This window comes from Hipposideros armiger, unplaced genomic scaffold (genome assembly GCF_001890085.2).
Source record: "Hipposideros armiger isolate ML-2016 unplaced genomic scaffold, ASM189008v1 scaffold_96, whole genome shotgun sequence".
Taxonomy (NCBI): Eukaryota; Metazoa; Chordata; class Mammalia; order Chiroptera; family Hipposideridae; genus Hipposideros; species Hipposideros armiger.
In genome coordinates, this window is record NW_017731446.1 from 3,757,335 (window position 1) to 3,780,002 (window position 22,668).

Genomic DNA, 22,668 nt, shown 5'->3' on the forward strand with positions numbered 1-22,668 from the left:
AATTAAAAGCCTGCTGTGTGCCAGGCTGTCTGCTAGGAACTTCATCTGATCAAGTCTGCAAAGATGGTATTACTGTTTCCAGCTGACACCTGAAGAATGCTGAGACTCAGAAAGGTTGAGGGACTTGCCCCAGGACACAGAGCTCAAACACTGGAGCTGGTACTACAGTCCTGATCTGCCTGACTCCAAAGCTGGCATTAGCTCCTCTATTTTCCACTGAAAGGTTGGCATGCAGTTGAGGAATCCCAGGAACCCCACATCCATGGGCGCTGGCTCTCTTGAAATGTGTTGACTTCACATCTGCTCAAATTCCGTTTCTTTGGCTTATAAGGACTTCCCTGATTCTGTTCTACCTCTCATTTTCTTCTCATGGCCTTGTTCTAGCTTTCTACTGTTCTCTACTAGCTGAGCTGAGTCTTGCCTGAGCTGGGGTCCACTCTTCAGCATGTGTTGCAAAGCCAGCCTGGAAGTTACCTCCTCCTACTTCCTCCATGGTTTTCCAATCGGGCTTCCCCTAAGGTCCATTTGAATCCTCACCTCAACCGGGAGGCCTTCCCCACTGACTTCACTGAGCACAGGCCCTTCCGTTCCTGGGCAGCCGACACCGACAGACTTAGCCTTATCTTGCACTTGTTTGTTCAGAGAGGAAGCAGAAGATATGGAAAAGATGGATTGGTGTCCAACTTCAGCACTGTTAATTCTATGGCAAGGCTTTGGAACCTCTCTGAGCCTCTGCTGTTTTTTGTTTGTTTGTTTGTTTGTTATTTAATTGGTTTCAGGTGTGCAAAAAAATGTAACAGACATTTACACTCCTCACAAAATGAATTCAACTTAACACCGAAATAACAAACAACCCAATTAAAAAATGGGCACAGGACATGAAGAGACATTTTTCTAAAGAGGACGTACAGATGGCCAACAGACATGAAAAAATGCTCGACCTCACTAATCATTAGAGAGATGCGAATAAAAGCCACAGTGAGTCTCTGCTTGCTTGGAGGGGACACTTCTGGGCTTTGCCTCCCAGTTCTCTTGCAGCTCTTGCAATGCACCGTCCCCCAGCAGAGAGCGCTTCCGGGAAGCATTTCCTGTGAATAGCTTCCCCGGTAGCACCCTGGAGGGCAGATCTCCGAAAAGTTCTGCCTGAGTGACACCACAGTGACTTTTCTGCCCTTCAATGAGCCACGCTGTGTCAGCAAAGTCTGAACAGCAGCCTAGGGGCCGCTGGGGGCGGGGAGGGGTGCGTATTCTGTGGGCACTCCTGTGGGCACTCTGTCTCAGCCCTGGGGGAGAGGATGCCCCTGATACCTGCATTCCTATATTCTTTAGAGTTCTATCTTAGTAGCTAATCCTTCATTATTCCATTCCTATGTTATAGGTAAAAATTCTTTCAATTTCCCTGTTCAAATTACTGTGTGGTTTCTCTTTCCTATTTGGGTCCGGACTGATATACCATCCAGGTTTGCACACAGACCTTTGCTCATACCTATCCCGCCTTGCACATAGATATCACCTCCAAACTGCTCGGATTATGCAAATCCCACTGGTCCTTCAAGGCTCCTTAAAATCCCTGACCCCTGCTGCTCACAGAAATCTTTCATGAGCCTCCTGTCCACCATGCCCTCTCCCTGCCCTGAGCCTTGGGACACTGACAGTTAATTTTAATGTACCCCTCACAACCTGGCATCGTTAGTTCATGGTTTCCGTGTGTGTTTTATGTCTTCGATCACCTATAATGGTGGTTCTCAACCTTGAATGCACATTTTAATCATCTGGGGATCTTTAAAAAGGCAAACAGATCCTGGTGATAGGTCCTTGCCCCAAAGACTGTGAACTAATTCATGTAAGGAGTTTCAAAAACTCTTTGGATGAGTCAAACCTGAAGTCAAGGTTAAGAACCACCGGGCTATAAGCTTCCTGAGGTCGGGCCTTCCGCATAGTCCTTACGGATCACTTTCCTTTATGCCACCGGCAGGTTTCCTCCTGACACTCTTCGCACACTGCTAGAATTTATTTGTTTAAGTCTGTCTCTTGGATGGCGGGGAGCACTCATGCATTATTCATTTCAATGAAGACAATACTAAACAAGTAATGAAGACAATACTGAACAGGTATTAGGGACTGAGGGATGCAACAAGCACTTTGCATAAGTGACTCATTTATTTTGCTCAATAACACGGAGCCCCTTGTCCCACATCCTGCACCCAGCCTGGCACACAGCAGACATTTCATAATTGTTTGCTGAATTATAGGAAATGGTGAGTTAAATACCAACAGAATGGTGGGCATTGTGGTGTCTCTTTAACATCCATCTCACTCGTGGCCTCTTGCAACGGCAGCCCTGGGGGTGGGGGGTGGACTCTAATTTAGTCAAAGCTAATCAGGTTTTCCTGTTCCTGCTGCTCCAGGGACTAAGTCAGGCATGGACCAAGTGCCATGGTGAAGCCAATCAGCACCTGGCATCCAATAAGCCATGGGCGTTGACTCAGGAATAATCATGAGACCAAATTTAGGCCAATGAGATGGGAGGAGAAACTGACTGGCAGCTTCTGGGAAAAGAGATTCCGTTTTCTCTCTGGAAAGTTTCTGGAACCTACTCTTGCTCTCATTCCTTGGAGATCATTATGTGAAGATGGACGGCCCAGAGCTGCTTCAGCCATCTTGCAAGCAGACCAGGGACAGTCCAGGCAATGCACAGAGGAGGACGGAGCCAGGGGAGTCAGCCGGCTGAGCAGAGCCCTGAGTGGACTTTCCCACTGCTCTACCCTGGGCCTTCCTCAGCCACAGGAACCAATCATCCATCTGCACGGTTTCAGCCATTTTGACTCACACAGTTATTACTTGCCACTCAAAGCATCTTCACCTTGGTAAAGAAAGAAGGCTGTATGGTAGAGCTCAGTCCACAGGGAACTCTAAACAGATCTGGCTTTGACGAATAACCTGAAATGGCTATGGCTTGAGGGTATGGGGGAGTCAATTTGGGGCCTTCTGTTCTACGCCCTCAAAGCCCCCATGGATAACATGCTCGTCACAGTTGTTAGCATGTTCTGCCCCAGCAAAGGCACGCTCCTGCTGACCTGCAGGAAGAAGGGTGTGAGCCTGGGTATGAAAATGGTAGAGCTGCCACTTCCCAGGGCATCCAGATGGTCATGTCTCCCAACTGTCATTTACTGGGTACGAACTATGCTTCCAACTCCGTGTGAAGACCTCAACATACATCATCTTAACAAATCTTCATCCAACTCTTGGGAGGTGTGTACTTATTCCATAGTTACAGAGGAGCAAATTCAGGCTTGGAGGGAAGAAGTAAGTGGCCCAAGGCCACAAAAGTAGCAAGTGGTGAAGCGTGTGCCCTACAGTGTGAGTGTATCCATCCACGCACATGACCACATGGGACATCCTGGTGGCACTGGCCAGCCCAGTCCAGTGAGGCTCAGAGACATCCCACTCTGGTATGTCACCTAGCACCTCTCAACTGCTCACTCAGTGGCTCCATCCTTAAAGACCGAACTTTGCAGCTCTTTTGGATGCTAAGACATTTTCCTACACACTATTTTCTCTCAGCAAAACACTCATGCTCTCTATTTTTGACCCAAGAATCCCAGATCCATGTTGCACTCTTATTTATTAGCGACACAGCTCCAGGAAATCAATTCAATTAGCATTTTGCAATAGGCGGCCAGCATAAAATTTGAAATATATTTGCACTCAGGGGTGGCTGTGATGCAGGATTTTAATACATAATGAATACACTGAAAATCTCTTTCTTTTTAATATTTAGGGTGTCTGCATACACCACATGGCTCCTCTGTTAACATTTAGATACAAACATGCTCATGAATTATTTTAAGAAAAATAAAACCTGATTTCTAATACAAAAAACCTTCTCTAAATCTCTGAGAATGTTATTTTGGATTCCTGAGTCCAGATCTGCACACATTTTTAAAGTGTTTGCTCTATGCCTAGCCTTCTGTAAGATGTGAACCATGCTCTCCAGGAGCTTACATTTAGTTGGGAGAAGAAAGTACAGACCCTGGGAAAATACAAGAGTAAATTACCAACGCAATAGATGCTGTAAAGGCAGAGCATGATTAGTTTGCAAACAAATGATATAGCTAGATCATGCGTCTAACAGATCACCGGGGAAAAATAATGGCCTTCATTTATGGGGTCCTTAAAACATGGACAGTCCTTCATTGATATTTTATTTAATCCTTAAGTGGTAAGATAATCCTTTTGAGATCTTAGCCACTATTCTTTTCATTTCTCCCCTCTTAACTCCATTTAAACGCATGTCTGGCTTGTGCTCATTGTTACAGGGAGGATTGTAACAGGGAGAAGAGCAGATGGGGCTCGAAGCCAAGTCTCTTTCTCAGTTTCATTTCCAGAAGTGTACACCCTGAGCGGGGTGGAGAAGGTCTGGGTACGGATCAACATTTGGGGAAAAATGGAGGGAGGAACTCTGGCTTTCTCCAGACTAAGAACTGATTCCCCAGACTAGGGGGTGGTGGGGAGGGGGCAGGTAAGACGACAGTCAGAGTGAGGGCACCTGAGGCCTGTCACCTGGGCTGAGTCCTGCCAGGGGTGTGTGATGTTGGGAGGGAATGCTGGCCTGGGGCATCTGGACGGATGAACAGATGGACCATGGATGGTCTTCCAGAGAAAGCATGAGGAGTGGTAGAGGTGTTGCTGTGCCCCTAAATAAGGCAAGGAAACACCAAGAGAGCTATGAGTCCTCAAGGGCCACTAGCGACTGGGACCCGAGAGGTGAGCACCATTTTTGTGGACATCTGCAAGGAAAGATGAATTGGAAGCCTCTATCACGTACAAATCTTCCTGCAATCAGCTGGCCCCCTAAGGAAACGGGAGAATTCCAAATTTGCCAAAGTCGAGTTCCCCTGACTCAGATGGAAGAGGGGCTTGAAATGAAACTATGCTGCATGTGGAAGAACGAATTTTTTCTTTGTGAATCCAGTTCTTAGCTGCTAAGAACTTACAGCTCCTTTTACATATGATGTTTTCAGAGTTAGGTTACTTATCCAAGGTCATATCACCAGAAATGAGTGAAGCCTAGATACAAACGCAGCCCTTGCTCGCTCCCAAGATTTTGACCTGCACGCCACACAATGAGATGTGGCTGGGAGGGTTCAGGGAGGAGTTCTTGGAAGATAATAATTGGGCTGCTCTGTAAAGATGGGGACAGGTTGGGACTAACACACTGCTAGGGGAGAATGCCCGATTATACTGGGCTCTGTGGACACTGAATGAATTCAGCAGCAACTCCCAAGGATGTGTGCCAAGTTCACAGGGAAACATGGTTGCAGCATTTGGCAAACGTGACTGAACAGACCCTGTGTTATCCTGAGCCAGAGTTGTATTGGGAGTGAATTCCCCCTCAGCCTCAGCTGAGTGGGGGCCACCCACTATCAACATAGCTTTTGAGTCAGTAATATTCACTTTCTTTTAAGTACGAGGAAAAGACCAATGTGTGCGAATGTACTAGGTCTCTTCCCTTTGCAAAATGTGTGCAGGATGCTGCCGGTCTTTTCCTCCCTGCTGTCATTCCCAAACCTAGTTAGTCTTAGAAACGCATGGACAGAATTGGGGGCCACGTTCCCTCCCGCTTGAATCAGATGCTGCTCTGTGCACGGCTTGTTGATGGGGACGGCTTTCAATGAACACAATTTCATGGGTGGTTGGGCATCAATTTTAAGAAATGCAAATGGTGAGACCATCTGAAATCTTGCTTTCTCTCACTGCCTCATTTCAGTGATGAAGACATCCACGGAACGCAAAGACTAAGTGAAGTGTGTAATAGACCCTCATAAGCTGCAGTGCTAACATTGTCCACACAACCCCAGGGGGTTGCCACTGTAGGTTGCAGGTGGAGACAGATGATGACCTGCCATCGTGGATGGCCATAACACATTCTCAGCAGGCTCTCTCAACCCTTCAGTTTTTATGCACCCAGCTCTCTAGACTTCCCAGCAAACATTTATGAGTACACAGCATGTTCCAAGTGAGCAAAACACCGAGTTCATGGATGACCTCAAAAGTCTGCTATCTGGGGCTGGGGTTCATGGGGTTGGAAGGGACCTCATATATCACCCAGTATCTCTCTTTCCTTCTCTAGATGAAGAACTGAGGAGCACAGAGGCAAGAAACTGTTTTCAAAGACCCAGAGCAGGTAAGCAGCAGCAAGAACCTGGAATTCTCTTCCCTCCTCACTTCCCTTCTCACACTAAACCACGAGGCCTGATGGGCCTATACTTATCTTTCGCGCCCAGCTTGACTTTGTCTCATCTGTGGGGGAAAATACCCAGGAAGTTTGGGCAAATGATTTGACCCCATATGCTAGGGTCCTCTGGTCTTCCTTACTTGGCTGTGTGACACCATCTGGCTTTTCATGTCCCTTGAAGCAGAGGGTGTAGCAGCATAACTAAGGATGAGGGCTTTGGTGGCGCAGACCGGGATGCAAATCCAGGCTCATGAGACCCTCACCAAGGTATCTATCTTCCCTAAGTCTCAGTTTCCGCATCTGTAAAATGGGGCTTGTAATCATACCCAGGACAGAAGCAAGTTAAAAGAGAAGATGGAAGGAGGTCAGCACAGAGCAGGAGCTCAAAAATGCCAGCTAGTTCTAGCGGCAGCAAGAACCGAGGGACTCCTGGAGGGGATTACATCGGGCAGGTTTCTCTGTCCCTCTTTGCAGTGGCCTCCTCTTTTTTCCCCTCTTATCTGGCATGTCTCTTAGAGAAGCTAAAATGAAACTGCTTTCTCTCTAAGACCCTTGTCAAATTTTCTAATTTATATAATCTTCAGAATAAGATAAAAAGTTGGAATTGTAACTCAGTTATACCGTGTTTCCAGGCATGAATCACTGAACTTTAGAGCTGATGTCACCTGTGTTGTCTTTAAATCAATACACCCTCATGTCAAATGAACTCCAGCACCTAAAACAATCTTTCCTTGATTTTTAAATACAGACGATGCCAAGAGATACTCTGTTAATCATTTCTGTGCATCAGACCATGAACCATACACTTTTGTCAAAACAGCCTGGAAAATGAGATGTATTTCAATTAACATTAGGGGGCGGCTGCTTAGCTCAGTTGGTTGGAGTGCAGGCTCATAACACCGAGCTTGCTGGTTTGACCCCCACATGGGCCAAAGAGATGCACCCTCCACAACTAGATTGAAACAACTACTTGACTTGGAGCTGATGGGTCCTGGAAAACACACTGTTACCCAATAAAAAAATAAAAAACAAACATTAGTTATTGACCATCTCTAGGTCTTGGAGTAGGAGGAAAGGTGAGAGGGGAATCCGTGAGAGCAGACAGCCTTTGACTTCTGTAAATTCATGACCTACTGGGGGATGGAGATCTGCACTGATCACTCCAATGAGATGTTTCCCAAAGAACATTCTGTGAGTGCTATTTCACAAAGAGTGAGTTCCATAATGAAAGACGAGTAAGGAATTTAGGTTAAGAATGTCAAACAGATTGCTTCATTGGTGGGCTTTGGAGACTTGTGATAAGCTAACATGTATGTGACTCTCCAACAGGGTGGTGTGGGGATGGTGTATGCGGTTTCCCAGCCTTGACCTTGGCCTCCTTGTGGAAGGGGCCTCCTGTGGGACTGGCGCTTCATGAAGCCCTCCCTGGGAAACATCACCTGAATGTAAAGCAGACTACGCCAGCACGTGTCTTTTTCTTCCAGAGCACAGACCCTGGGGATGCAGAATAATTTCAACACAGACTTTATTAAGATAATTTGTGCTAAATTAGACCAACCTTATTAAATGAAGGCATGTACTCCATGTCTCTGTACTTATTTTAGTGTCTAGCAGAAAATGACCTGGAAATGTACACCAGCTCCCAGGACCACATGTGACTCTAATTCCCCTCTAGCTGAGGATCATATGCTGCTGCTTGCTGCACCTCTCAGGGTTATTTCTACTTTTATATCACTTTTTTGACCAGTCCTATTATTTGCCTTGGCTCCTCCCAAAAGCTACAATGGGGGTCCTGTATTTTTCCCTTCACAGTTTCTAATTCATAGAACCGTCCCCTTTTCTGCCTCCTACTGCTTTATTTGTTAGGTGAGGGGTAGGACTTGGTAAGACCAGGAGCTAGGGTAGAGGGCCTTCCTTCTCTGAGACCAGGAAGATGCCATGGTCAGGGGCAGGCAAAGCTGGACACTCTTGGGAGGCCAGAGTCCAGAATGCTGGAGGAGAGTCCCTGACAGGTGTGGGGATGAGGTGGTCGCTGGGGACAGAGCCTGAGTTGGGACACCTGTGATGAGATCCACCAAGAATAGCTGAGGCTCAGGCAGACAGCAGGGTACTGGCTTCTTAAGGAGATACCTAGAAGTGTGCTTCCTCAAACATATTTAGTCATTTTGTTAAAAGTACTGTTGCCCAGGTACCATCTACAATAGATAAGAGAGCTGCTCTGGTTGTGATGTTGAGAGAGGTGTTCTGAAGTGTCACCTGCTGGGGCGTCTCCCTGACACCTTGGGGGTTCCCTAAGGCCCTGGTCTGGCACAGCCTTCCTGAGTCACTGCCGTGGACAGCTGGGCTATACTACCTGGATGATTGGGTCTAGTTTACAGGTCCAGGGGCAAAGCGGATGTGAGTATACAATTTTTATTATTTATGAGTAGAGCTTGCATTTTTGTAGTTAGAATTGGATGAGTAGGAAATATAAAGGAACAAATTCATTCATCTTTTAAATGATCTTCTCCCATGGCACGACTCAGAGGGAGACAAGGAAACTGCTATTTGTTTAAAGGCAACGGTTTCTGAATCAGCACAGGCTGAGCTTGGCCATGAGAGAGGGTCTGATTCTGTCCTGAGAACACTGTGACACCAAGCACAGAGGTCATGGCCACGTAGAGAAAGGAGGACACTTCTGGGATGTGAGGTCCCTCCTGATAGCAATTTCTCTACAATTAAGGTACACGACATGCCCTAGGCTATACTGGCAACATTTCTTAAGTGGAAACGAAGTCGCAATTTTTTTTAATTACTGGAAAAAATGCCAATGAAAATGAAGTTCCACTGATTACTAGCTTTCGATTTCACTAAAAGGACAGAGTAGGCTAATTGGGGCTGCAGAGTTCTGCCCAGCAACAGTCTGGGGCCAGTTCCCAGGAGCACCCAACAAGCAGCTGCTATCAAATGATTTTCCATTCCCATTGTTAAACCCCAGTTGGACATTTCACAGGTGGGAGCTAGTTCCCTTGCCAACCTTAAAAGCACCTGAAAAACTCCCCACAATTGCAGGCCCCATTAGAGGTCCACACAGAGGGCTTATATAATATGTGTATAAGTGGACTTTGGAAGGTTTAGAAACATGCTGAGATAAGGGCTACAGTGTAGGCCATTAACTTCACAGCACCATGTCCTGTTCAAAGAAGTGTTAATGTGTCCTTCCGAGACAAAATGTAGCTCCAAGGAGGAGGTAAGAATTTATGGGAATCCAAGCTCCTTAACAAGGCAGCATGACATCCTGTGGTCTGGTCTCACCTCCTTTTCCCAGCCTCTCCTCCACTCATTGCATGTACCTCCCAGTGACAAGGCACCCTGAGCATGCCTGTGGCGAGCTTCCCTGCCATGGCACATGCTGTTCCCTTCCTTATCTCCCTGGCACACTCTTACTCATCCTATAAAGCCTGAGTTTAAAGATTTAAAGGGTTCTGTCCCATGCTGAAAATGTATTAATGGATTGTCATTCCTCTCAGGGAAGATACCCAAATCTTCTCCAAGGCCCAAAAGGCTGCATGAGCAGGTTCTTGCCTGCACCACAAGCCTTCTCTTCTAACACTTGTCTCTTGACTGACTAGTCCCCAGCTTCAATGACCTCTCTGACCTATAGATGGACCTGAGAGGGCAAGTCTGTGTGTGAGGGCTAGTCCTAGGGAAGGGGAGAGAAGTCAGTGGTGCATACAAGGAGCCGCGGGGAGGCTGGAATCAGAGAAGGGAGAGGATACCAACGTCTTGCACACTGTCAGCCATATTGAGTTTAGGTACAAGGAGCAGAGAGGGGGTGGCGGAGGGGACCTGCAGTTGTTTTTCAATTTGCACATTAATTTGACTGAAACATGCCAAGCACACTCTATGTGCTCAGCACCTAACCCTCATAACAACCCTGTGAGCTAGGTATCACTGTAGTCTCATGCATAAGAAAATAGGAGCTCATGGAAGTTAGGAATTCTGCTGAATCCACAGTTAGTAAGTGGCAGGGCTGGGATTTGGGTTTGATTCAAACTCAAAATGTTCTGACTACAAAGCCTAAACTCTTTTTGTTGTTGTTGTTCTGTGTGGAGGCTACTTAAGGAAGTATACAGCAGGGGCATGCAGAGTTTCTGTGGCTTTTTGATTCCAGGGTTGCCAAATGTCTCAGAAGGTAAAGGGTTAATAGTGTTTGTATCAATACACATCAGCTCCTGCATTTTTCCCAACACATAATTATATCAACAAAATGATCAATTAGAAACAGGAGCCGTGAACCACAGTGAAAGAACAGGCTTTGAAGGCATGGGGTCAGGCAGATTTGACTAGGTAACTTTGGGTAAGCTACTTCACCTCTCAGAGCCTCAGTTTTGTTATCTACAAGTTGAGACTAATAGCACTTCCTGACATGACTGTAAACACCCCATGTATGTAAAGAATTTCCTTGCAATGCTGACTCTTAAAGGAAATGACATAAGGCACTTGCACTCACATATAATTGGCCAAAGCAAGTCACATGACCATGCCTAACTCCAACAAAGGGTGGCCCTAGCGTCTACATGAGAAGAGGACAGAAATACTCAGTGAACATCCTGGTAGTCATTCTTTCTCCCACATTCTTGTAAAATAAACATATACTTCGGTTTATTGTTTGAAAAGCATTTTTTGTGCAATAGATTTTAAATAAATTGTAATCAGATAGAATATTAGAGCTGCTATTGATGAAGTGACAATTCCATCTTCAGGTGTGGCCTAGGATACTTCATGGAGAATGTAATCAAGGGTCACAAACAACACTCCCCCTCCTACAGCAGGGGCCCTTCCAGCATCTGCCTGGAGGGATTTTAGAATTGCTAAGGACCAAAGACTGCAGTATTTCTCAAATTCTTTTTTCTTAATGGAAGTGTGTTTTTGGTTATTCTATCTCATTCCACTGTTGCATAATGTGTGTGTGTGTGTGTGTGTGTGTGTGTGTGTGTGTGTGTGTGTATGATTGTTATGGTGGTAGCAAATAATTCTTCCTATTAGTGTATATCCAGATCAACTGGGGCCACATCTGTGCCTGGTATAGAGGCTTCTATGCATCTCACCCTGATGAAGAAATCACCAAGAGGGCTGGCCGAGTGGCTCAGGTGGTTAAGAGCTTGCCCAAGAGCGTGAGCTCTGAGCAACAGGGTCACTGGTTCGATTTCCACATGGGCCAGTGACACTGTGCCAGGAGCTGAGTTGCTGCTGCTCAGCTGGTGGCAGGATGGCTCAGCTGGTGAGAGCACATGCTCCTAACAACAAGGCTTCCCGTTTGAATGGTGGGCTACGCCTACCTACAACTAATTGAATACAGTACCTTGAGCTGAGCGGTGCGACTGGACTTGAAGCTGAGTTAGCTGCGCCCTCCACAACTAAGATTGAAGGACAATAGCTTGGCTGTTCCCCTTCCCCAATTCCCCAACACGGTTCCCCTCCCCCAATTCCCCAACACTGTTCCCCTCCCCAATTCCCCAATAAAACCTTAAAAAAAAGAAGAAATCACCAGGAATCACTCAGAGAGCCTGGACCTTGAGCTTGAAGCCAGTAACAGGCGGGACTTTTGGGTTGTGTCATTTAGAGAAGGGTGGTTGTATTTTTTTATGTGGAAAGGACAGTCAAGCAAATGTCTGTTGACTACGTAGATGCCAGTGGTGTTCATCAGTGTTGTTCATCAAATATTTTCAGTTTTTCTTCCAGACGTATCATAGATTTTACTTCCCTGACCTGTTGGAGTTAAGTGTGGTCACATGACTAGCTTTGGCCAATAAAATATGAGTGACAATGATTGGCGTCACTGGTAGGTGAAAGCTTTAAGAGCTTGTGCACCACTCATCATGTTTTCTTTCTCGTCTTTCTCAGTATCCAGCAACATGGCTCTTCATTCTGCTTGGGACCCAGACTGAAGGAAAAGCGGAGAAGGGCCCCCGTTGATCTGCAGTAAAAACTGAGAATTGGGGCTTGTTTGTCACTGTAGTGCACCTTAGTCTACTTTAATTGATTCAGAGAAATCATCTTAATACTTGATAAAACTCACTTTTTATTTTGGTGGGATTGTTTCCCTACCCGGTGGGCATATACCTGGGCAGTACTGGTTGCAACTGGCCTTGTAGAGTTGAGGGCAGATTTCCATTGCAGGCTGGGGTGGCAGAAATCCAATGTGGTCTCTGAGGGCCTCTGAGGAAGAGTCCTGGTAAGGCTCATCGTGAGGACGTGAGTAGAGCCCTCTTATCTTATGGGCAGCATCCAGGCCACGTTCCAAAATACCCACAGGCTGGTGTGGTACCGGCTGGGGCATGAGCCACACCTGAGGCCATCACTAGCACAGCTGTGTTCAGTGACTAACGATTTCTGTGAACACTGAATTAGTACCTTGCTATACTAATTAGTTTCATGGACTCTTGTCAGATGACACAATTTCCCTTTCCTGATATCCTAGGGAATTCTGCCACACTGATTAAACTCTCATCAAGTTCTGTTGAAATGTTTAATGAATTTTTTACTATCATGTGACATATGTCAGACATCAAGTAGATGACCTCAGCTCAAAAACACATTTTCTTCCCTTGCATCATTCATGCTTTATTTCCTTCCTGAGTTTTGTATTTCTACTGCCCCCAGGGCTGCACTATGTGTACTTATTTCCATCTTCTCTTGCATGGAGCTGTCCAGAACTCACTCTTTGTCCCAGCTCAAAGGGGCCTACGTCTCCTCTAGTTCACTCTTTGGTTGGCTGGTCCTCTGAAGACCTATCCTTATACTATAGTCTGCCTCTCCCTTCAGGCCCCCATGGTGAATGGTCAAAGTCACAAATCTTGGTAATTTTTATAGAATCCATCAACATGAGGTTGGGTCATCATCTCAAAGAAGTAATATGCTTATTTAAAGAATATTTTCCTTCCCTTCTGCTCTCTCATTGGTACTTCAATGCACCATAGCCCTTAAGGGAGCAAAAATAGAGTCCAATTGATCTGAGTAAGAGACAGAAAGGTTACATGCCTGCTCCATGGAGAGCTGGTTTTCCTGACTCCAAACAAGAGATTAGCCTGGGTTTGGGGACTGGAGGAGAGGCAGCAGTAGACGAAGTGAAGAGAAAGCAAAGAGCTTCGAGTGGGAAGGTAACAAGGAGCTTCTGTCCTCAGTGAGCAGGGATGGGGCTTAGACTTGAACTGAACTTGAGAGTGGCCTCTGACAACCCTGCATATTTATGAATTCCCAGAACAGGGGGTTGGGTGGTTGGACACCTTATATGGGGATAAATAAGATCTTTGGCTCCTGACTAACATGGTGCTTAAACAGAGCCAACTGCCCATTTTGATACAGGATTCCATATTTGGCCTTTTCTTATTCATAGCCCCAGTTTGAAACCAGATAATGTTTCGGAACAATAAAAGGTATTAGCATCGCAGAGGCAACCGTGAAAATGCTCATGTTGATCTAAAATCAAAATCTGGTTTCAAGCCAAGTGCTTTATTATAACAAATACTTAGTGTCTGGATTAATCCTTATTTTTGTAAGTCTTGTTTTATTAATCAGGGATAGCAAATTTTCTTGGCTAAATTTTCCCGCACCACTTGCTTTTCCCTTTTCTCTATCAGTACATTTCGTGGACTGTACACAGGTGGGCCAATAAGAAGGGATTGACCTAGAGTTACCTTGCCAACATGCGCCGACAGTCAGTTGCATGGCTATGTGAGATGGATGAATGGGCCAATCGTTGGTCACCAGGTATGGTTCATACGTTGCTCCATCCATGTATAAGGTAACCACAGGAAACTCCACATTGATGACATAGTAATGCCACTCTTTGTCACAAATCTAGTGAAAAGAAAGAGAAGCAACGCTTACAATTGAATATGCAATGAATCATCAAACAGGATTTTATTCTAATTATGAAAGAAAGAGAACACATTTCAGGGTCAACAATTTGTACTGCAAAGAACTCAATGAACATAATGATTGATATGAGGTTACAGAAGCTCACATCAAACAGGATGGGGCAAACCATGGGGTAGAGGAATGTCACCAGGCAAACATTTGACTGTGGGCAGATTATCTTGGTCACATAATTCCCAGCTGTCTAGGCTGGCAATTTCTTAGTGGGCAGGTGGGGGTGTCAGCTTAAATTTGCTTTGCATGAACATTTTCTTGCAATTCACACACAGTTCTTTCATAGAGAAAAAGTTAAATTCAAATTATTTTTCTAAGTTTGAAGATAGGTGGAGCTATACAAAGAAAGGTACTAGGTTGAAAGTAGAAATGAAGATGAAGATAGAGAAGGTGAGAGGAAGGGAAAAAGAAAGAAGAAAATGGAAGAGGAGAGAATTAGAAGGTAGAAAGGAGTAAGAGGGAAGGCAATGAATATGGGAGGAGGAACAAGATGCAGAATAGGAACCCCCCAATTCATTTGTTTCTGTGTTAAGGCTTGCCCGTGCACCTGTTGTAATCTTGTGCCCCTTTCAACTCAAGCAAAATAAATTCTGAGAGAGAGAGTCTTTCCAAGGGGACAAAGCTTCATGCAGCCTTGGAGTACCTGGGGAGGCAGAGGACCACAGAGGGGTACTCCTAGTGTGGACATGGTGCAGAACACTCTTACACATGGCCCCTCATGACCTTTTACACCTGAGACTTGTGGTCTTAGGGCTGGGAACCAAAAACCTAACCTTAGTGGATGGCTTTGGACATTGGGGGCTAGGATACAGTCACAATTCCTGACCTCAAGAGACTGAACTCCCATGGCATAATCCAAAAAGAAATCAAGACTGGGATGTCTTGGGAAGGGAGATGGGAAGCATAAAAGGAGGAAAGGCGGGTGGTGCCCCCTACCTCCAATCTCCTAAGTGAGTGCCTTGGGGGTCACATTAGACTCTCTCCTCCATACCCCTGTTCCCTCTGATCCCTCTGCACTCTGTGGAGTCCACCTCTGAAATGTCTCTCATCTGCATCCTCTTGTATCCATCGTCCTGGCCATCTGTGGCAGCAGAGACAGATGAGTTCTGCGTGAAGGTGACCCCAAGGTGAGGGCATCAAAGCCCTCCCTACACCCCACAGTGGATTAAATGTGCTGTTTCTCATGAATAGATAACACCAACAGGGATGCTAAATGATCTTTTCCCTTTCATTTTGAAATAAGAATTTTTTTTCCTTAATGTTCCTTTTATATTGCCCTGTCTCATGTCTCAGAAAATTGCTCCTTTTGAAGCCCATTAGCCTGATAAATTCTAATGAATATTTTAGGGGCCCATGGAAGATAAGCAGGAAGGGTCCAGGCAGATGTCTCCAAAGTCCTGTTACATTTCACTGAGTGTACAGCTCAGTGCCTGTTACGACTAGAGGTCCTAACCCAGTTTACATTTCCTTCCTGCTCAATGCCTAAGACTAGATATTGGGTTGGGTACAGGGCTCTCAGGCTGTGCCTGTTACTGGGGTGGGGCTGACCCAGGGCTGTAGGTGGGGCGCAAGGGAAGACCTGGAGACAGAGCCTAGGGGTGAGGGAAGAGTGAGAAACTAGGGAGAGTATTTGAATAAGGAAGCATCCAATCCAAGAAGGCTCAATGCACCTTGGACTTGAGGTTTGTAATAAAAAATAGCCAGGCAGCATATTCCAGAACCTGGAATACAGTTCACATCCTGGGGATGTTCTCTGATGCATCAGGAAACCTCTGGTCAGGCTCAGGGTTCAGAGGGAGCAGGTGGCAGTGCCATGGTCCTGACCACGCCCCTTGCCCTTTGAAATGCAGGCAGAGCATAAGAGTCAGCCAGGCAGCCATTGGGGGCTCCCCTGCCCTGGCTGCCATCACCACCCTCCCAGGGCCCATTTTCTGGGGCATGGCCACCATGTTGAATCCATGTGCCCGCTGCCTCTTCAGCACTCCAAGTCTGCCAAAGCTGGATGGAAGATGGTCCTCTGGCTAGCTTTCTTTCATAACACATAACATTTTTGTAGAACAATACAAAAAAATTCCAAGAAAGAAGTAAGATAATTCCATAACTCAACAGCAGCAGCAACCCCTCTCAATATTACAACCTTTCCTAGGGATGCCCTCCCCCCTCCCACCCGCCCCTGCAAGCTCCATGAACAGCACAGCCCCTGAGATGGCTTGCATAAAAACAAGTGTGACTTTGTACATCGAGCCTCATTTTTTTTTTGCATTTCCCATTTCATTAGCATATCCAAGACTCCCAGCAGCCTTGAGGCATATGCCTATAATAACTTTTCAACCTTGCTGGAAAATGGATCTTTTCTATTTGTAGCATTCTTTATAAACATCCTGTGCAACAATAGCTGGGAAAGGTCTATTTGGATCACACTGTATATACAATTTGAAAGTTTGCTGGTTTCACTTAGCATCAGCATTAAAATGCCTTCACCAGATGGCTGTATAATATAGATATATTATAGTATACTTAAATGTTCCCTGATTATCAGATATTAATATATTCCTGCAATTATAAATGATGCCGCAATGAATTTCTTTGTGCATAAATACTTGTCCACATTTCTGATTATATTCACTGCAAAGATCGTTGGAAATGGAATTACTGGGTCAAAGGTTGGAGGTATTTGGAAGACATTTGCCACGTTAATTTTTTTTTTTCCTGCGGAGGGTTTTGCCAATTTATACACCTGCCCAGAGTGTGAGAGTGCTGATGCATTGTACCTTTACCACACTGAGCACTAAAAAATTACAAAATCATGGCAAATTGAAAGCGAATACATTTTATCTCAATTTAATGCAGGTCACAAAAGATGGCAGGATTTATATCCTCCAGGGTCAAAAGGGAGGGCCTTCTGGGAATGGGGAGCTCCCTGAGCTAAGACTCAGAGGTAGGAATAACTAGGAACTTCCCCCGTTAGCTCCTAATTGGGCATCCAAACAAGCTTTTAGCTCAGACTAGGTTTATGCCTGCAGACTCCTCGCACCAAGTAATCTATAAAGACAGCTAAAGGAAATGCCTAATTAGGGTTTCATAAATGTGGACCCATGAGCAAGAAGAGACCTGCATTAGCCCTCCACTAGAACTGCAGGGACAAGCTGTAGTTGAAAAATGATCGAGCCAGGAGGAAGCAAAAATAATGTGTCATTGCTGGACCAAGAAAGAAGGGCATTAGGGAAAGTGACCTTTCCTGGGGGGAGAGAACTTTAATGCCCAACTGTTCATGAATCACAGGAATGCAGCTGGCACCCAGCATGTCCGGCACCATCCCCTGCTGCCCAAGGCCTCGGCTGGCCCGAAGACACGGTGCTCTGAGGAAACCGGCTGGTGTGCTCCTGAGATGGTGTTCAGCTGGCAAGTGAATCAGAGACCCAGGAACAGATGGGGAAGAAGTAAAGCAGGGACAATGTCAAAGGAGATCTGAGTTGGGAGTAGGCTGCTACCCCAGGGTGATCTGGGGGCCAGGGAAGCCCCCCATGAGAGGGGAGGAGAGGGCCAGGCTGCTGATGGGTTGGTCCAAGTGCTCCTTAAAGGGCCATACCAGAAGTTCTGAGTTGGTTTTCCCAGTACATCAGGTGTTTTTGAATGCAGCTATTCAAGGTGAGATGCGTTTATCTACCACCTACTATGTGCCAGGGGCTGTTCAGTCTAATGGCACCAAGTACACAAAAGACTCAAATGTAATGGAACTGAGAGGTAAGTGTGACGGGCCAGGTGCAAAGCACTGTGAGATCCCAGGAATTGGAGAGATGACTTCCAGCTGGGAGGAGGTGGTATTCAGGGTGGATATTGCAAGACTGTCAAGATTTCATTAGGAACAGGTGGCAAGGAAAATATTCCAGAAACCTTGGATTCCTTTCATCAGTCATCTCTCTTTTCTGTTGCCATAGAAGGTACTGGCTTTGGGGCGTACGGAGATTTAGTCCCTCCTGCGGACGTTTACTGAATGCATACCCTGCTTTGTGAATGAAAGCAAGCACTTGCCTCTGTGGAGTTTCCAGTCCAGTCACAGACTTGACAACAGGGCTTATAACCGATCGTGACCCATGTCTGCACAGATCTGTGCAAGGTGCCAGGGTGACCCTGTGTGTGTGTGGAGTAGGGGGGTGTCTGATTGCCCTGGGAGGAAGGGAGGAGCAAAGGCACGGAGCTTGGAGGCGCCAGGTTGGTTTGGGCAAGGTGAGGCGTGGGAGGCGAGGCTGCCAGGATAGATTTGGAGCTGAGGCCTGAGGATGTGGACGACTTTTATTCTGTCGTCAGCAGGAAGGAGGTCTGGGCTTTTCTGGGCTGGTGGATGGTAGTCATAACAACAATTAATCTTGGAACATGCTTTTCAATTTTGAAGCAGCTTTTCATATTCCTTATGCTATTCAATCCTCACTGCCACCTTATAAAGTAGGAGGGCCAGGTCTGTCTTAGGCACCTTTAGAAAATAAAAGGAAAGAAATGACGTGGTTTCTAGTCTCAAGGAGTTTATACTGGGAGTTAGGTGTAACACACACCCCACTGTGTGTCACACACACTGTGTGTCTTTCCATTTCACACACAGCCAGTGGCTCAGCTTTACACACTCACTGCCCAGTGAGGACCTTGAGCAGAGGCTGATGTCCAGAGTGATGGACTTATTTGTCAGGTTGGTCCTGCGTGGCCCCACTTGAGGTTTTACAGGCACTTCAAATTCACCGTGTCCAAAATTAAACTGAACACCTACTGCGCGCCAGCCTTACCTGCTCCCTTTTTTGGGTCCTCCTCTTAGCAAATGCTCCCTCATCCAGTCTGTCATCCAAGCCAGAACACTGGGCATTGCTTTGGACTCCCAATCTTTTCCTCCCTCCAGTTAATTGGCTGCTAGGTTCTGATGATGCTTCTCTCGTCCATTCTTACCTCTCTGCCCTCACTAGTACTCAGAGCCTACACTGTGTTCCAGAGAGGGATAATATTGATAAAGCATGTCTGGGCCAGGCTCTTGAACGATGGAAAGCATTTGAGCAGGGGAGAGGACCATTTGTACCAGGGGAATGGTGAGAAAGCGTCAGTGTGAGTGTGGGTCAGACAGAGTGAGCAGCCTGCTATGACGGGTTGCCATGGGGCTAGAGGCAGCCTCAGGATGAGATGGGCAGGGCAGCAAAAGAGGGCCTGGAGGGGGTCGGAGCCTGTGGGCAACGGGTTGGGTTTCACACCTGTTTTAGGAATTTCTGGGGAATCATGTTCTGGACTTTGGGAAACTAAGTTAGCCTTTCTAATCCTTCATCTGTAAAGTGAGGGTATTAATCGTATCTACATCACACAGTGACTGTGTCAATCAAGCTAACATAAAACATACACAGTATTTTGCATATATTTTCAGCCTGAGCAGATACAGAAGCCCCTTTCCTTTTCCAAATACGTTGAGATGCTGGATAACATACAACCACAACAATAACAAAATAAAACAAAAATAAGAGAGTTAGAAAGAGAACTCCTTAGGTGTAAAAAACAAAACAAAAGAAAAACCAAAGCTGCACCTGAGAGTTGAAACAGTGGCTATTGATGGGCTGTGGTCTATCCCATCAGTCATGGTTTCAAAGCCCATGGGAATAAGAAATGGAGACTCAGGTCTTCGTGCATAGAAAACCTGAGCTGGCACGTATGTCTGCATAAAGCCTGCAGCTGCAAAGGGGCTGTCTGAGGCTGGGGTCCTGGCATAGCCACTGCCATTGACCTAGGAATGCTGGGAGGAAGCCAGCCAATCTATCTGGAATGAAGCACCTCTGAAAAGTTCAGCCCTTAAGCCTGCTCTGTGCCTGTGCATTGGTTTCAAAGGTACCAGCCCACATGGTGTGGAAATCCGGAACTCAGAAATAACTTAAAAACGCATCTGTGAGGTCTCTAGGGCCCCTCGCAAAGACATACTCAAAACCTTTCCCTAGAGATGTGCCCACTACCTAGGGCCTGAGCAGAACAATTCATCAGAGATGAGCGCAGAGTGAAAACTTACAAAATAAAGAGGAAATGATCCGTTGCATAGGTGAGAAAAAGTGGACATGATCAAACTCACGTTCCAAGAACTACAGGAAATGGAGCAATTGGAAAGGGAATAGGGGAAGGCAGATTTGAAAATGAACCAAATAAACATTCCAGAAATAAAAGACATAGTTGTTGAAATAGAAATAAATCAATAGGTTAAACCACAAGGAAGCTGACCATAGAATTAGTGAATTGGAAGATAGAGAAGATTAGAGTAAAATGAACAATCTGATAAAGCAGGTAAGGGATATGGATTCTGTGGACAACAGAAGAAAACATCCCAGCAAATACCATACCAGAAGTGTGTGGCCAGAGGTGAGCTGGTAGAGCGGTGGGCTGGGCTCCTGAGGACCTTGTGTGCCGTGCTAAGGAGTGTGTGACCTTATTTTAGTGCCTTGCATTCTGGAAAGCCACTGTTTACTGCAACAGCCTTGTCATGTGTTAAATTCAGATGACAATGGACACAGAGACCCATGTAAGCCCCTGCTTACATAGATATATTTGAAGGTTAGGCCAAAACTGAATTTCATTTCCGGGAATGGAGAGCTATTGAACCAGGAGGGTTGAAACCATGCAAATCGGGTTCTCACAGTGCACTTGCAAGGCCATTTGGCCTCAGGCCACTGTTTTGGGACATTAGAAAGATGAGGTTTTGGTTAGTGCCAAGATCAGCTTCATGCCAAAGCAAAGATGCCACTCTTGTTTGCAAATCTGTTTAAGATCTTCCCAGGAGGTTGCCGGTACTTCCGAACTGGCAGGGAGAAGTACAATGTGTTTTCAGCGGAAGGTGATTATGACAGCTCAGAAAACACCCACTGGGCTTTCTGTCAAGATGCAATTGTTGACTGTGGGCAGAGGGTGGGGGGGTGGGAGGCACAGGGGAGCAGCAAACATGAAAGGTAGCCTGTGCCAACGAGACTACTCCCATTGGCAATGTGGTTGAGCAACATTTGGGCAAATCCTCTTAACAATCCTGGAAAACCTTCCTTGAAATTTGTGCATAAGAATTGCTAGGACTCAGGATTTAAGCTCCTTCATGGAGAGAGAAAACACACTTGTATTATCTGCACTGATGATATGCCCGGCACTGTGGCAACATGCTATGATTTTTGCCTATGTAATCAGCTTAATGGACCCACTGGTTTATTCTTTTCCACCGCTGCCTTTAAAAACAATATCAATTGGTTCTCCCTTCCCCACCCCTGGGTGATACCCTGGGAAGATTCCTCAACTTCCAGCTCTTATTGATGGTCTCATTTTTCATGTACTAAAAAGTGCACTTCAATTAGTCTCTCAACCATGTCACAACTTCTCTTGCCTCGCCTGGGGCAGATCTGCGAATTCTGCCAAGCCCCACGGGGGTAGGACTGATGTGGGAGTGAGGGTAGGGCAGACAAAACGTCTGCTCTCAATGAAGCAGGGACTCTGCAAGAGGCACGGGACTAGCCAGAGAGATGAGGCCCCTCACGGACTATCACGTGGAAAAGTGCTCTCTTCAGAACTTTGAGGCTCCTTTACCAACAGGGGTTTTGTCAAAGAGTTTCCTGCAAGATGTACCATGAACAAAGGACTCTAGGGTCAAAATATTTTGGAAAAGCCTCATTTAACGCAGTTAAACAGGTTTCTGTTAGCAAGGCTCCTTAAGGCAGTTGTTCTCCAAGGATGGTTCCTGGACCAGAGATATCAGCATCACCTAGTATTATAGTCTGAATGTTACCCCCCCCCATCCATATATTGAAGCCCTAGCCCCCAATGTATTTGGGGATGAGGCCTTTGGGAGATGAGTAGGTTTAGATAAGGTCATGGGGGTGGGGGGTCCATGATGGAATTAGTGTCCTTAGAAGAACTGGAAGAGAGTTTAAAGTTCTCTCTCTCGGCCATGTGAGGACACACTGAGAAGGCAGCCCTCGATCAGCCAGGAAGAGGGCTCTAACCAGGAACTGAGTCAGCGAACTTCTTGATATTAGACTTCCCAGCCTCCAGAACTGTAAGAAAATAAATGTCTGTTGTTTAAGCCAGCTGGTCTATGACATTTTGTTTTACCAGCCTGAGCTGATCAAGACACCTAGGAACTTGATAGAAATGCAAATTCCCAGGTTTCACACCAGACCCCCTGAACCAAAAACTTTGGGGGTGGAGCTGGCAGTCTTCATTTCAACAGGCCCTCCAGGCAGTTATCATAGGCTAAGTTTGAGAGCCACTGCCTCAGAGAATTTAATATGCTAATATTGGGGATAGAATAGGCAGTTCACCAAATTTTTCGACCTGTTTTATTTTGTCTACCTATAAGTATCACCTGGAACAAAAGATCTCCGAAGACACATGCTGTGAAATTTTTTTAGTTCATTGGACACATATTCATTGAGACCCCACTGTGGCCCAGGCACGTCCCAGGCACTGGGGATGTGAGAGTGAACTGAACAGGAAGACTTCTGCCAGTCCCTCCCCACTTTCCATCATTC

The 22,668-nt window shown here is 46.0% G+C and overlaps 1 protein-coding gene across 1 annotated transcript in view; it reads right to left on the reverse strand.

Annotated features, from left to right (window-relative positions):
- The window catches only part of CLSTN2 (calsyntenin 2), a 150,369-nt gene that overhangs the window by 31,462 nt on the left and 96,239 nt on the right, over positions 1–22,668 (reverse strand). Inside the window, exon 8 of the mRNA XM_019645958.1 lies at positions 13,918–14,080. Within this exon, the coding sequence (XP_019501503.1) occupies positions 13,918–14,080 (163 nt within the window). The remainder of the gene's footprint in view (positions 1–13,917; positions 14,081–22,668) is intronic.